Source organism: Epinephelus moara, chromosome 8, assembly GCF_006386435.1.
Source record: "Epinephelus moara isolate mb chromosome 8, YSFRI_EMoa_1.0, whole genome shotgun sequence".
In the NCBI taxonomy this organism is placed as follows: domain Eukaryota; kingdom Metazoa; phylum Chordata; class Actinopteri; order Perciformes; family Serranidae; genus Epinephelus; species Epinephelus moara.
In genome coordinates, this window is record NC_065513.1 from 22982042 (window position 1) to 22998681 (window position 16640).

The 16640-nt window shown below is 44.6% G+C and overlaps 1 protein-coding gene across 5 annotated transcripts in view; it reads right to left on the reverse strand.

Moving 5' to 3' along the window:
• Nucleotides 1-16640, reverse strand: part of cux2b (cut-like homeobox 2b) — a 96431-nt gene that overhangs the window by 58187 nt on the left and 21604 nt on the right. For all 5 annotated transcript variants that reach the window (XM_050051147.1, XM_050051142.1, XM_050051144.1 and 2 more), the window contains exon 2: nt 296-406. In XM_050051147.1, the coding sequence (XP_049907104.1) occupies nt 296-406 (111 nt within the window). The remainder of the gene's footprint in view (nt 1-295; nt 407-16640) is intronic.

Consider the following 16640-nt stretch of genomic DNA (forward strand, 5'->3'; position numbering starts at 1 on the left):
TTTGAATAAGAGCCCCCTGGCTTCACTTCACAGCCAGCCAGAGGCTAACATTACTGCAAGGCCTCAGCATTTAAATATTAACTGAGCTATTGGAAAAGGAGGGAGGGGTAATCCTGACTTCTCAAGCGCTGGTGTTAATATATACTAATGCAGACTTTACAAAAGAAAGAAAGACAAAGGTGTATACAGGGGCTCGAGTAGTGGCACTGACACAGACAGTCAGTACCTGCTGAAGTAAAGATGAGGAAAACGACACATAGAGTTGAGAGAATGGGGGGTGGGGTGCCAGACTCACCTCTGGGACATTTCTCTTGAACTCCCTGCTCAGCTCTACCAGGTGCTTGTGGGAATGTTCGCTCTCCTCTTGTCGACCAGCCAGCTCAGATGCTACAGAGTTTAGCTCCCTCTACAAACACACAAAAGAGAGAGAGAAAACGGTGAGAGGAGGAGAGTGGAGAGAAAGACGGCACTTTAGGGAGCCTGCCAACGCTCATCCAGTAAAGCTTAGAGTGTACATAAATAAAAATACACTGCTGAATATTAACAATGTAATCCTTCATGATCTCACAGCAGTAATACTTACAGCTAGCCCTGGCCCATAAATAATTAAGCCAAAATAAATCCAATGCCTACAGTAGCAGAAGGCCTTTTAGATAATCAGTATTTGAAATAATCAATACGCTTGCAACGGCTATAGAGCGCCAGTGAGGGAGTGGGGCGAGAGGGAGGGAGTAGACAGAGAGTGAGAGTAAGCGAGAAAAAGGGGAGGGAGGAAGTGTGGGGGGTGAGTCACGTGTAGAGACCCAATAACCTGACATACACCCTTGCAAACAAATAGAGCTTCCTCCTGAAATGAAGGGCTGGTTTTTAAGCCCGGCCAAGACCTGATTCAAACATACAAACGCCTCGCTTGCTGTCGTAATTACCACAGGTCAGATCTATTTTCAGCCTCTTTTCAATCTCTCTCCCATCGCCTGCACCAATCTTTATATTGATCCCGCACAGATTTTCAATACATGACAGCAGCCTCCATAGCTTTAACTAAATTACCCTTTTGCTACAACAACAGCCCTAATCGCTATTCCATTAATGTCTCTGCACATCAGTTCTTTACATGTCTGTGTTATATACGAAATGAGAGCTCCACCCCGGCAACATGTCTGATCCACTATTCAAAGCTGTCTGTGTAGCGAGCCCTTCATCAGAACCTTGCATTCATGCTGGACTCAGCTGCACCACATGCCATCCGCAAATCCGATATTATCGATCAGTCATCCAATTCCCGGCTCTTTCAGCAAACAGGGAAAAAAAAAAGGAAAACAGATTCAAACTCCACTCTCCTGTGCTGAGCAGCACTGAAATGGACAACTGTACATTCACCTCCTCTTCATTTTGACTGTGATTCTCAGTAATTGATGAGGATCTTGTCTTGTAACTGCTGGGTTACAATAGAAAAGTGGAGTAGGGGGATTCAATTACCACTGCGAATTTATATATGACGCCGGGAAATTAAATTGACTGTGTTTTAATTAATCTGCAGTCTTACTTAAAGGCAATTTAATAAATCATCACACAAGTAGAAAAAAAGCGAGGAAATGGAAGGGTGAAACTTCAACAGTGGCAGCCTCGTGGGATGGTGGCAGCCTGACGGTCAGAGAAGTAGGCCGTTAATTGAAGGGCTGCTGGTTCAAGTCCCTGGATTGACAAGTCAGAAAGTGGTTAAAGTAGGACTGAGTGTAGTCTGAGGTGAGATGCACGCTACAAGCTGAGATGCTACACGATAACACCACAGCATGCCAGTGTAAAAGGCTATTCTCACCCCAAACTCGTCAAATATGGCAGCTTTGCAAGTGGCTTCAAACTATGATACCCCCAGTACCACCAAAACTACTTAAGATTTAGGCCACAAGATGGTTTACCACCAAACTAATTTATGTTTAGACAACAAAAATATAAGATTAGGTTTAAAAAAGCAATCATGGCTTCGGTTAAAATACCTACATTTATTACAGTAACCTAACAAGTATGTCACTTGATAACCATGTCATGTGACATACACCAATAACTTCATTACATGGTTGAAAAAACTCAAGTTGACTTTTGGTTATACATGGGACACACCGGTCTCCTCTGTGAAAGTCCAGTGTTTGACCCATCCACTACCTGTCCCTCCCATACTAGCTTGGACTTCTCAGAACTTTCTACTGCATTGTTGCCGCGGACTGAGATTACATTGGAGTAAGCCTGGTGCATCTCATACATATGTAGAAGGAGCCTTGTGCATCTGTCACAGAAGCCAAAGGGCTCTGACCAGGCTACTGTGTTTGACGCCCTGGGAATGACAGTGGGTTGGACCAATACACATTTGGTGCAATAGTGAGTATTTGCGGCACCAGGACAGTGTACGTGCATTTATTTCAAAATAAACTACAGTGTCCGTGTTGATTGCAACAAAGGAACATGTCACCCAGGATAGTTTGGCATTTTGGGAATACGCTTATTTACTTTCTTGCCGAGAGGCGGATGACAGGTTTGATACCACTCTTATTTTGTATCCTAAATATAAATTTACAGTCAGCAGGCATTTAGCTTACTTTAGCTTAGCATGAAGACTAGAGGCACAGGGAAACTAGCTTTTCTCTCTCCAAAGACAAAAAACCTGGCTACTTAACACCTCAAAGCTCTCTATTTAACACCTTATATCTTTTTTAGACCAAACAAAACCTGTAAAACAGTTGTTCTTTTTACAATGAGTAACTATTTCACAGATGGGTGCAGTGACTTCCTAGAATGTCCACTGATTGTCTGGCAAACTCACTGTGACATCAAGATGTGAGAAATAAGCTGTATGAGGCTACATGGGCAACCCTTGTTAGTTTATTGCTGCTTATGTTCTTTTTATGGGATTTGTCCACTACTGTAATGACAGGTTTGGCAGCTCCATCCCTAGCTCCTCCTGTCCACATGTCAAAGTGACATTGATATCGTGGGACCCCTAAATTTGGTCTGATGATCAAGCCAGTGTCTTGCATGGTAGCTCCCTGCCATGGGTGTATGTGCGTGTGTGAATGGATAAGAGTCTCACCAAGCCTAAGAGACTGCATGTCTCTTGTCATATTTGCTATTTGTAACAAAGACAGACAATACATTTTTAAACATCTGGTTACCACCATTGCTCCTCTCATTTAAAAATTACAAGTTCTACACTTTGAAAGTATCCAAAGGTTTAGGATAAATTTGGTTAGTGGGGAATGTGTCATCCCTGGTAACTCATACAGTCACTGATAAAGGCCATGGCTGTACAGAGTAAGGCAACAGGACTTCATAAATTCCTGTTAGTCCTTACAGTCCATCTGGGATGAGCCTTCCTGGAGATTAGAGAGTGGGCTTTCAGAAGCCAGCCAACCTCCACTAGATTCAAATGGCCCCAGACCGGCTAATCTTGCCAAGAGAAAATTCCTCTAGAAGTGACTTTGAGTGAATTTTATAAGTACTTAAGATATAACAGTGTGGTGATTCTAAGTCCGCCAGTGCTTCAGTGAGCTGGGTTCGCTTTTTATTGCAGCTCAGCTGATGAGAATGGTGAATACTCATGCTGTATGCAAGTCAAACAGTGGAACCATAATGGCATGGTTATTTTGAAAGCACCCCCACAGTTTCTAGACCATTACGAGGGCGGGGAGCCTGGGCAACAGCCCATCAAATGAAACCTACTGTCTGTCTTTCTGGAAAGAAGTGAAGCAGAACAGACTGTTTGCTACTTTAGTTGTCTTGCTCAGATTGATGATGGGAGGAACTCCACAATGTAGTATTTCGCAATGCTATCTCGGGAGACAAAAGATACTAAAGAAGATTTTTCCTCTGCTTCCTAATCAGATGTGATCCATTTCAACCTACAACCAGGGCACCTTTGAGATCCCTGATTAAATTCACTTATCTCCCTGCATTATGTTGAGCTTCATCCTTCATGAAATCATTTGCATGAACATGCAGATGCTTCTGATGTCTTGAGCACTTAAAAAAGGGGAAAAGGCGAGTTCAACTCGCTGTGCAAAGAGGAGTTTCTCTGTAATCATTTGACAGGTTTTAAAAAGGACGATTGGGACCAAATTTTCAGTGTATGGCAGTCGGGTCAATACAGAGCTCCTGTCATTAAGCCTCTGCCAGTCAAACATCCAGCCATAATTGATGAGTTTCCCCTGGGGAGGGCGGAGCTGTCATTGGGGCTGGAGGCACAGGAAAGAGGGATTTTGAGCATGGAACCAGTCCTGGCATGCTCAAGTCAATCTACAAGAGGAAAGCAATTGGTGACTTCTGACTCAAAACCAAAGACCAAGAAACAAGAAGCTTATTGGCTTTAACAGGATAGACCTGCAGCCTATTGGCAGTCAGTAAATGGACTTGAAGCTCAATGAACTGCTGAACACCAGAAAAAGCAGTAAAACCATGACTCACATTTCCTTCAGCTTATAAATGTAGGCTCTTCTCCTCTGACGGTGACCAAAGCTGGACCCTATCGGCATTTGTAGTGGAGCCCTGATCTGGCAGGCAACCATTTATACTGCATTAAGAGGTCTCAGGTTTATGCAACTGTGTTGCAGCAAAGACTGCAGGGAGTGGTCCCTTCAGACTCTGTTGGGTAAACCTAGCAAGAAAAATGGAGGCCAGCAGTGGCAACAAATCTGTAAAACAGGACAGAACACTAAACATCATGACATAAGCTGGTTGTCAAGTGTTCTATGTTTCATTTAAATGATGGGAGGCTAGTTATACCTATTGTAGGCTAAGGCAGCAAACAGAGAGTAAAAACTCTAATAACCAAATCCAGCTAAGGCAACTGCTTTTGACAAAAATGGGAACAGAGAGACAATCTGTCCAAGTGCGAATGTTTTAGGTAAAATGCGGGGCTCACTAATGTATTGTGTTGGAGTAGATTTGACATTGATTCATTAAACCTAGCTCGTCTTGATTACATCTGTAGTGGTAAGCTATTTTCTGGCCTTTCACAAAGACAGCCCATGGTGGAAAATGTTGACAACTGGAAAAAAAAAACCTACCAAGGTACTGCAATGAGGTAGAGTGAGTCAAAATCACTATTGTGTGCACTGGGCTTGGGCAGCACAAATTAAAGAGGAAAAAATAGGGAGGAGGAGGAGAGAGGGGAAAATGCAGATGGGGTATTATTTTTCTTTTTGTATCCCATCTAATTGCAATCATAGGCAGATGTCTGAAAGTGTGACAGCATCAGCAGAATTGCTGCTGAGAGCACAGAATCTTTGTCTAAAAATAATCAGACATTCTGTGTGCTGCTGTTTGTTATAATGGTAATCGATGCTGGAGGCTTTGAATTCCATCAATTTATAGATCCACTCTGTTCTGCCTGGTGACTGTACTGCCTCACAACCCCCACCGTATACGCACACCGACGCAAAAACACACAGATATACACACACACACACACACACACACACCCGCACGCAAGGTCTCGCACAAAAGAGCGAGTGGGCACACATGCATGCACAGAGACACATGTGCGCTGACATCTGCACACCGAGGCTGCAGCAAGGCAAAGCAGGGACCAATGTGTGATTAAGATAAGTGTAGTTTCCTTTCATACATTCCTTGTCGCCTCCCATTCTCTGTGAGGCACAAGATTGTCCATAGCTGCCTCAGATTAGCCCCGCATCTCAGACGCCACATTTGAGAGGGGGGACTGATCAATAAATCAAATCACCGCAATCAATGGCCCCAATCACTGCAGTCTAGTCTGGCCTCAACATTATTACTGGCAGCCCCCCCTCATTCAGGCCAGGGAGGGAGGGAGCAGTTTGGTGGGGGGGGTGGAGCGGTGCAGGGAATAGTGCACATTGGCGCCTGTCCATGTGAAAGATCCAAAATGAACTCTTATCTGGCCTCCTTGGGCTGAATATCAGTTAAGGGCAGCACAGGCAGACAGGTGTGTGTGTGTGTGTGTGTGTGTGTGTGTGTGTGTGTGTGTGTGTGTGTGTGTGTGTGTGTGTGTGTGTGTGTGTGTGTGTGCATGTGTGTGTGTGTGTGTGTATGTGTTGGACCATCCAGACAGAGGGAGCCGGTGCGGGAGGAGCCTCTAACCTCTGTGACCCGGCGCTAGGAACGTGAGCTGAGCACGCGGCCTCTGACAGGGAAACACTGGGGGGCTGCTATCACCTGGCATCTCCCTCCATCTGTTTACCACCGACTGCTGCTCCTTCACTTTCACTCTCCATCAGCGTGAGCTAGAGCTGCTCCAGTTCACACCACCATCACACTGCTGTTAGACCACATCACACCTGGGTCAAATACTATTTGCATTTAATTCTGAGGGTTTGTTTTAACCTGCTGCGCATGCCAGATGGGCGGAGTTGACCCTATCAGACAAAGTCAGTTGCCAGGTATGTTGTCAATCGCACATAAACAAAAATAACAATCAAACACGGTTATGAGTTAGGACTGGGCAATATATCAGAATTATATGAATATTAGGATATAAGACTTGAAATTGTCTTAGATTTTGGTTACTCAAAAAGTAATTCAAAGTATTTAGAATACATTACTTAGTTTTAGTGGTCTAATGGAATATGTTACTAGTTACATTCCAGGACATGTATTGAGTAACCTCCAAACACTGACTGTAACTTACAAAGTAACATAACATTGAGCAGACGATAATTTGTAACCTTACGAGTTTGCTGATATTAAAGAGTTCTAATGATGTCACAAGCAAACTAACGTAATTTCAGCTAACATTAACATAAATTATTGTGATATTTGATTTTATCTCCATATCGCTAGCCCTATAATGAATAAATGCAAGTGTAGCCAATGTACTGCTCTATGTATGGCACTGACCTGTTAAAAGGAACCTAAGGCATTGGCTCCCAACCTCTTACTTTTGACTCCACAAGGTACAGTTCAACATTTTGGGAAATATGCTTATTCACTCTTTTCGCCAAGAGTTAGATTGACACCACTCTCATGCCTGCCTGTCTATACAAAGCTACAGTATATATTTAACAGATATGAGTGGTAGGCATATCAATTTTCTTATTTAAGCTCTCAACAAGACAACAAGTGAGCGCATTTCGCAAAATGTCAAACTATTTCTTAAACATAAGGCAATGTCTACTGGTGACTCATTGCCAGTGGTTGAATAAATAAAACAATATTGAACAGCAAACGCTTTCCTGCTTTCCTATCCTGATAAATGTCTCATGACCTCTCAGATTATCTTGTGACCCCTTGTGGGGTCCCCAACCCCAGTTTGGGAAATCCTGCTCTACGGATTACTAGCATATTTGGCAACTGTCCACTCCGCAGCAGCAACGCTGACTGACTGCACAGTGCAGAAATATGTAGGTAGTGTATAGATTGTGAGGACTTACCAACGAGGAAAATCACATTTAATTTTGACACCTCTCTAAACTCTGGACTGGTAAGTCTGATAAATCATCCAAAATAATTAATCCCCAGTCAGTCAGGCTGTCTTCAAACAGCATGCTAAATCTCACAAAAGGAAGGAGAAGCGTGTGAGCGTTACAACCATCAGCAAAAGGTGTGACTGGTGTTGTCAGCCATTATTCGTCATACCCTGCTTCATTTAGAGAGTTTTTGGCGCCTGATGCACCAGAGCACAGCCTACTTGTCAACACTCCTCTCTCTTTAATTCCAACATGCACACTTGGACACACATGCATACACACGTTTTCTTAGTTCTCATTGATATACTGGTAACACATCTTAGTATGATCAGGGAGGCTCTAATTCCATTTATTGTCAGGTCTTGTTCAAAATAATAAAGAGGTATCATGAAAACATCTTATTACAGCCCTTTCAAACAACCCTGTATCCACTCTGAGTCCAATGAATAACTTTAAATGTCCTCCAATTAGAAACTTCAAATTACAATCTATGACTGAATGATCCAAACGAAGGCCAATTACAACACCTTATTTATCATCATTAAGGCCGACCATTGTTCTGCTCCTTTCAAACTCTGTGGTTACAATCAGGGTGTCTATTGTCATTGTGTGGTACATGCAGGGTGACTAATTACACAGTCCTATGATTCATTAGCAGACTAGTGGGTTGAAACCTGAGAGAAGACATGATAACCCCGGTCGGCCAAATGATGGGCTCAATTTTAGATTGGGAAAATGGAAGAGCGACAGGGAGGCTTCACAATAGCCAAGAACAGCCGGTGCTCACAAAACCTTCCAAACTTGAGTATTTTTGAGGAGGACGCATAAAAAAATTAGGAGAGCAGAGATGGTACAAACTTTAAGACTAAAATTGGGGACAAGGTTTGTTATCCTGTTTCTTTCAAAGTGGGAATGAGGAGTGCACTGCGGGGGACTTGTTTCTGTGAAGCTTCACCATCGAGGTCAGTTAGTGGGAGAAGGCTCCAAAGATGCAGCCATCACCGCGATGGCCCACTTTCACCTGAAACGACGAGCTGGAGCGATGCAACACAGCTAACCTGCGATTGTTTATTCTCTCTTAAGAAATGTCAATCTGTTCGCTCTCAGGTGTGCTGCTCTTCCACTTGTTTTTGTTGTTTTCTCCCCCCTACTCTCTCCGTTTTCCCTTGTCGATTGCAGCAAGATCAAAGCGACGCCGCTGGAAGAATCTGAATATTTCAGGTGTGGAGAGAGGGCTGCGTTTCACACCACCTGTGTAGCGCTGAGAGACAGGTCCCTCCTCTCGCTCAGACTCAGTTAGCGGGGCCCCTGGGGCCTGGCGACATAAACCGGGGCCACCTGTCTGAGAGAGAGGGAGCGCTCCTTTACCCTCCTTCTCTCCATCGCACTTTCATTTTACAGCATTTGAACCAAAAATAAATGAATCTAAATAGAGCGGTGAGAGTGGGAATAAAACCAGTGCTGACAACAAGCAGCTGAGAGCTTTGAGCGCCGTCACAAAGGCTCGAAGATCTGGCAGACGAGTTCCGCTGCCGCAGAATGGGAGCAGCCACTTGAAAGGGCAGTTTATACATGAATCATTTTATAATTTGCCCTGTTCTGCAGCAGAAGGTAGCTCTCATATATTAAATGATGAGCCCAGTCAGGAGCATCACCAGGATTACTTTCTGCCATAACATAGCACATAGTGCCGAGCAGGTCTGTGAGATGATTCGCATCACATCATCAGGGCCGCCATTTCTGACCCAAAGCAAATAAAAAGTATCCCTGATGTCCGCACCAGCCTTAACAGTTTGATGTAGCTGCTCTCCTTGGAGGGCTGTGTGCCTTGACATGTGTGCATGTGTAAGCACTTGTGCGAGCATGTGTGTACGTGCATGTGTGCGGACGTGTGTTCAGGGGGGCGTGGAGCAGGTTCCACGCTACCAGTTCCCAGCCATGTCTCTCAAAAGGGCCGTAAAGTCTTTACAGCAAATTCCTTACATTCATCTGTGTCAGAGCGCTCGGCACACATTAGGCGTTTACACGGGAGGAAACACAATCTATTTGATGCTACACTGCCCACACGTCCAGAGCCCTCCTCCCCACACTGGAGATTCACAGTGTTTAACTTCCATTTCATATTCTGAACAGGCAGGCAGACAGGCAGGTGAGTGCAGGGAATGGACTCCATCTTGCTGTAAATCAGCGTTTAAACACCCGGCTAAATGTAATCTGGAAAGAGTCAACAAGAGGCCCTCGCATTACGCTGCTCAAGATATTTGTTTTTATTTATTCTGGAATGTGCAATTGATTTTTGTTGTTCCCCCTAATGATGTATGCAAACGGTGAACTGAAAAAAGTCACACTTCATTTTTTTTTTCCTGGCTGCTGCTGCTGCTCCCCATCTTTTAATATCAGTGGTGCTTATGAGAACAAGTGGAGGTTAATCTAGGGAGCGGGTCATAGCCAGCCGGCTCTTTGTAAATGTCAGCTGGGAGATCCAGGCCTTTCTTATTACCACACTAAACCAACAAGGCTGACGGCTCCAAGACGGATGTGTGACTGGGAGGTGTCTTCCCCCCACTTCTCACCACCATCACGGACCAACCCCTGCACAGAAAACCTTATTAATCAATCGATTTATCGCCATAAATCAGGCCAGGCTTTGATTGTATCAGCAAGTCATGCAATCAATCAATTAGTCAGGACCTTGCGGCCCAATTTGCCTAAAGAAAGATGAATGCTCCCCCACATCATCCATTTGGTTGTCCGTTTACCCATCAAACACGGCTGCTGTTGACTCCCAAGCCCAACATGCATCCTTTTATCGATTCGTGCAGATTAAACTTGCAAAGGAATCAAAGGACACTTAACTGACTGGGAATAATTCTGCCTTTTTCATTTGTAGTGAAGTATGTTCCGCGCTCTCCTTTGATAGCGTTGCCTCGTATCATCAAAACAACAAAGTGTAAACATTAAAATCCAGAATACACAGCTCTTATGAGGGATCCAACAGAGAGAATTAACAGCTACAGAGGATAATGCTTAGAAGTAACTGGACCCACTCTGAGAAAAACGGGGCACGATGGGACAAATCATGGATTATTATCAGTCAGCCCTACTCAGGTTTAGATGGCAAGGCAAAGGGGAGCAAGGGGACTGAGTAAGGAAACAGCTGGATGAACAAACTGTGGGAAACATATGTATAATGACATATTTGTTTCATATTTTACCCCAACTGTGAATTCCAATCCACATTGTGACACCAGCTGCCTCGGTCCAGTGCTTCCCATCTGCAACTCGGTGTCAGGATGTCTCCCAGGACGGGCTGGGAAACTTTGGGGACGACAAAAAACGACAGGAGCAAGTAGAGCACGACAGAGTGGGCTGCCGGAGCCTCGGCATGCTTCTCCCCCAGCGGCGGGTTGCAATGTGGCAGACTGCGGAGCTGCCGTGGAGAGGAAAGAACACCGGGTGCTCCCCGGGGAGAACGTCTGTGGTGGGATTAGAGCCCCACCAGACCTGGTTCTGCTTCACATCCTCAGACCCTGCTGTGTTACAGCTGGGGGGGGGGGGGGGGACCAAGCTATCTGTGGGGGCTTTACAGTTCTGCCCAATCTCCCCAAGCCTCACCATGTAATTAGAGATAAAGACAGAGGGCTCAGCTACTCAACCTCAATTCTCCCAGCTTCACACAAGGCTGCCCACCCATAGCCCCCAGAGGAACCCCTCGACACTGCCACTACACCAGCACTTATGTACGCTAGCTAGCTACAAACCCTATCACCTCCCAACCAACTGTTCCACAGACTGAACATGTTACATACTACAAGGTACAGCACATGATCATGATTGATTGGCGTTCGAATGTGAGTGTCCTGAAGTTTCAACACCACAATTCACAACAGCAGTATGTTTTTCTGACGGCATATTCCATATATTATGTGTGTCGTAGAAGCTTCATATTGTAAAAATTCTCAGGTAAACAATAACCACAGTAAATAAGTAATTTTTCTTCATATCTCCCCTCCTCTAAAACTTCATCCAGGCAAGGTGGGAAAATTTAGAGGATAACGCAGAGGAGGAACTCTCGACTATATTCAAGAAACACAAAATTATACTATGGAGGGATCCATTATTCATCTCAGATACATTTTTCATTTAGGAGTGGGCTGGATATGAGCAATGATGAATGCATCGCCCAGGATGCAATTTGTATGTAAAATAACAGAAGATTACAGAATATGTTTTAAGTGCAAATGCAGTTTGTTGCCATCTAAGTAGAAAATGCATTCCTACAAAAAGGAATAAGACCTGAGCCCCATGATGCTGCCTCATAAAATCACTTAGCCCATAGCTAGGCCCCTCGCCAGTCCTTATAAAGGGTCACAATGAGAGGCTCAAGTGATGAATGAGCCGACTGGAGTAGATTTTCATTCATACAATATACACTACCTCTTAGCAGGCCATTTGAAAATGTGGGATAAGTAAACTGAATAACTAAGGCTAATTCAACTTACGTCCAGCTCAGCAGCGCATTTCCGCGAAATCCACCCTGTTCTGCAGTGAACACACAGAGAGCACTTGCAGACACACTGTTAGATACATGTCTACGCACAAGTGCACACAAACATACTACACTGTTTCCCTGCCTGCCAGGCATCCACATGTTCCTCTCAGGACTCGCTCTCTTCTCATCAGCTTCACTCGGTGCACACCGTTTCAATTCAGTGCCTCTCAAAGACATACAAAGAACCTTCCCCTCCATTCACAATACAAAGATTGAATACAGCCGCCTAACACACAAGACATGCCCACCACAGAGCATGTAATACAACTCATTACTGGGCACGCAGGGTGCAGAAGGCTGTGATGGGAGAGACAAGCACAACGGGGAGAGAACAGGGGGCCCTTACACCAACATCTCCATCTCTCCTCACAACTAACAGAGCTCTAAAACCAGCCTTAATAACTAAAGCAATCCGATTGATTTTTGGAGGTTCTCTGAAATAAGTCTTATAACAGTGGTGGAATTGAGGGGAAACCCAGAAACACTGCTAACACTTCAGATGAAAGTGCCACAGAGTGTACCAGTCTATAGACATCACTCAATGCATGATGGGTAGCATTCAGAGGTTAATTCAGGTCTGGATTGCAACTTCCCCTCCTGCCTCTCCAAAACTGTGGTTGACCCACAAGCAAACTGTGTCCAATCACAAAGAGGCAGGGGAACAGTGTATCTGGGTCAACCACATTGATCTCAGCCCTTCACTGCATGGCTCTGGGGTCAGGTTTTTGTGTGTTGACAAGAGGGCACTAGGTTTGGTATGGTGCATGTGAGGGCAGAGAAGGGAAGCTGTGTTTGTAAGGTAGGCAGAAGAAGAAGAAGAAGAAGGACAGCCAATCGGCCTATCCACTGCTGCACACAGCCTCATGAACCTTCCTTAACCTCAGGGCAATCGCATGACCTGAGGCAAAGCATTACACACATTAAAAAGACATGAACTTCAGAGCACTGGAGCTTCAAGCACGCAATCAATGGGGCCACAGGTGCAAACATTTTCTGCACTGCCAGTGGAATGCCCGTGTTTTTTTTCCCTCCCAGGATTACAGTGGAACCTGTTTTTGCACTGTATTCATGTTAATGTCAGCAATAATAAAGACCTGCAGCACAAGAAACAATAAAAAAGGAGCACGAGCAGGAGACAGAGTTTGGAGGTGGGCTGGAAACAGTGTGGGGAGTCAGGAGAGAGGGCAGGATGTGAGGAGTCTGTCAACTTCTCCCTGTCTGCTCCTGTGTTCGCTCGCTTCAGACTGAGGGGAGCAAATGGGCCTAATTCACACTGGCTTGTGTGTGAGTGTCTCTGCTGTCTAGCAGCGTGAGCGGGAATTAGATCTATGGTTTGTAGCCTTCATCCCTTCCCAGACAGACTTGTTCCGGCTCAGAGGCGCTGCCTAATCCGCACCTCTCTCCCGCTTGCACTCCCGGAAAATGACTTCACACAGCTGCCTCAAACGCCCAACGCAGCAATTCTCGTCTGACTGAACTCCCCCCTACTCAAAAAAAAAAAAAAAAAGCCTCAGCAGACCTCCCATAGCTCATTTAACATACCAATTCCTCCCCAAAGCCCTCCCTGCCCCCTCCTAAGAGATGAAAACAACAAGGAAAACAACTACAGCCCCACTTGATAATTTAAGGGCCCTTTTCTCCAGAGAGCTGTCAAAATCAGCAGTACAGTGGGAGGAATTCAAAGATAGAGGAGGTAGCCTGGTTGTGTAGTGGTGAGTGGTTGGTTTCAGATACTAATGTGTCTCTAACTATTACGAACCAGGTAGGACATTTATGAAGGTGTACAGGTATTCACATCACCCTTAGGGCCCTGACGCACCAAGCCAATGGTCGACCGTCAGTCAATGTTGGGCCGCTGGTGAGCATATGTTACCCTAGTTTCTGTGGCGTGTCCTGCACACTTGGCACAATGTGGCCCTTTTTGGCTGTTTTTCAGCCAATTCAGCAAGTTGAATTGGCACAGGAGACATCAGAGCCCGTCTGTGAATGAAATCATTCGAATTGCCAGTTCAGCTCAGTGCACGAGAAGAGAAATGGAAGTGAGGAAAGTAAACAAACAACTACAGTCGAGAGAGTGAGGTTTTCTCTAATTTGTTACATGAGGTAAGATTACTTTTTTAGCCATTGAGCTCTTTAGCAGAAACAATTTGTAATAGTTTGTGTTATTATTTGCTGGCGCACGGTAAGTACCATTTGTTCTTTCAACATCGTGTTGTGTTGATAATGTGCTAACTAGCTAACTAGGGTCTTGAATCCGTACTGTTGGTCTTCAAGTTTCCTGTTTTTAAATGACAAACACAGACTACCCCCTTCAGCTGGTATGGAGAATTACTCCATCTCACCCAGGCACAGAAAATACATGCTAGCTTGGTGCCTCTACAGTGTGTTCAAGTGCAAGATCTTGACCAAGACACAGGCATTGTGAGACGATGCAACAGCCATTGTTCATCGCCACTAGTTCTGCGATATTGGTTTGGTGTGTCTGAGCCTTTACAGTGTCATCTGGTCCCTCCAGCACTTCCCTGATCCTCTCTACTTGTATCCATCTACCCACCAAGGGGATGAGAGGTATCGATAAGAGTATCAATAAAAACATTACAATATGAGTACATATACAGTTACCCTAAAAGTGATACGGATACCAAAAGAATACTTTAGTACCCTTTTCAACTTAATTCAATACCCATCATGTGAATGGAAGCATTCAGTTAAGTAAAATGCTACCAGACATCACAAGCATGTAGTACAGCCATACATTTGAACGTTTTGGTAGCATCTCGGCACGCTGAACTGCCAACACCGTCAAATGCACCATACTCGACTTCACCTCACCAGACTGTGTGGGTTGTAGCTACTACGGTAGTTGGCCAATCACACATCACATCAGGTCAAAGAACGCTTGCATTGATTGGCTGTGAGCAAAACCATACAAATAGTATTTTTTTTCTAAATCTGGATACAAAAAGGATCGTATGCAGGTATAACTTCACTGGAGAAGTTTCGATACTACTTGGTGCTGGGTTATGTGTCGATACCTTGAAGGTACCGATACACAGCCCTAACGAGAATTAAATAAAGTCACTTCACAGTGAGGACTCTGGGAACACAAAGCCAAGTTAGTTCTCACAGAAAAATCCAGATCTTGGCCAGGTGGTTTCCTCTAGTTGTTGTGAAGGACACAATCATAGAAGATAGATCAGGTTGCCAGAGGGCAGCTCCCAGACACAGTGGCCTATTCGGGCAGGGTCACTCAGACAAACACTCCAGCCTTGAGGGCAGGAAACCAGGAGAGGTCCTTCTCCTAAACCTAAAGCGTACCTAATGGCTTTCATGTGTTTCATGAATACCCCACCTACCAAACTGTGCCATGAAGCCCAGCACTTCTTCACCTACTTTTGTCTTTTCTCAGAGTTACTCTGAAGTAAGAAAGAGATTTCCAGATCTTCAAGTGCCATTTTGAATCTCCAGGGAAAGCGGTGAAGTGTCCAGTATTTCAAGAGGGAAAAACCTGTAAAAGTAAAAGGGGCAAACATTGTCTTCCATGTGCTCAAATTGAAGCATTTATAAGCAGTCAACTGATGCTGCGAGAAATGCAGTGTAGTTCTCAAGAACTCCTTAGGCAGCAGTGAGAAACAAGTGATATTACAAGAAAAGGAGAATGATTAAAGCCTAATATGGCATAGTAGAGAGGGGAGAGAGAGGTGATTTATCCCTTCACGGCCTTTTGACACTAAATTAAACTGTTGAGTCCATTCCCCCGTGCCAGCTAGTTATCTTTCCAGGCTAATTTAACACTATAATTTACATTCCATATAAAATACATCCTGATGTGGTGCTGTCAAGGCCGTACATCATTTGCAGAGAGTGCTCCAGTTTCAGTGAAAAGGACAGAATTAGATCATATTCATGATGCAATTAAACACTTCAGTGGGAATCGATGTAAAACCGATGAGCCCTGAAAACAATGCATATGGCTGAGAACATTAGAACACATTACCTACCCTTGGATCCCTCGCTCCACAGACGCAATTTAAAATCCTCCACCACTCCACTCTCCGTCTCTCCAGATTCATAACGCACAGCGATAATAAATGAATTTTTCACAAAATTATTCAACTACTAAATTGCCCATGGTAACTGAGTATCAGATGAAAGTGATGTGAATTATTAAGTAGGGAAACTGTTTGTTCTCACCATGGGTGTAATAATGGGCCAAATGAGGAAGAGAAGGGGCGCAAGAGGGGCAGGTTACAGTAAAGGGAGATCTCATAATAAACATCAGTGTTGATGTAAAAATGGGAAAACTCTGTCTGCCGCCTGGGCCTCCAGCTGGGTTGATGGTATCGACCAATTTCCCTTGGGCGGTAGTGTGGGTTTTCTTATGGATACAGAGAGGAGAACATTACGAGGCGCTGCTGCATATTCTCATGTAAAACTGGCAACAGGCCCTCTGGAGCTGGCAAACCACTGCAACAGCCAGCCAATGTTACACCATCTCACCACATTTTACATAATCAGACAGACAGCGCAGCAGACCACACACTCACACCGCTCCACTCCAGATCACATCAACTACCTGTCACACTCCTCTCCACAGCCATCAGACTCACTTTGATTGGCTTAGAGCCACATATTCACAAAAACTGAAAGAC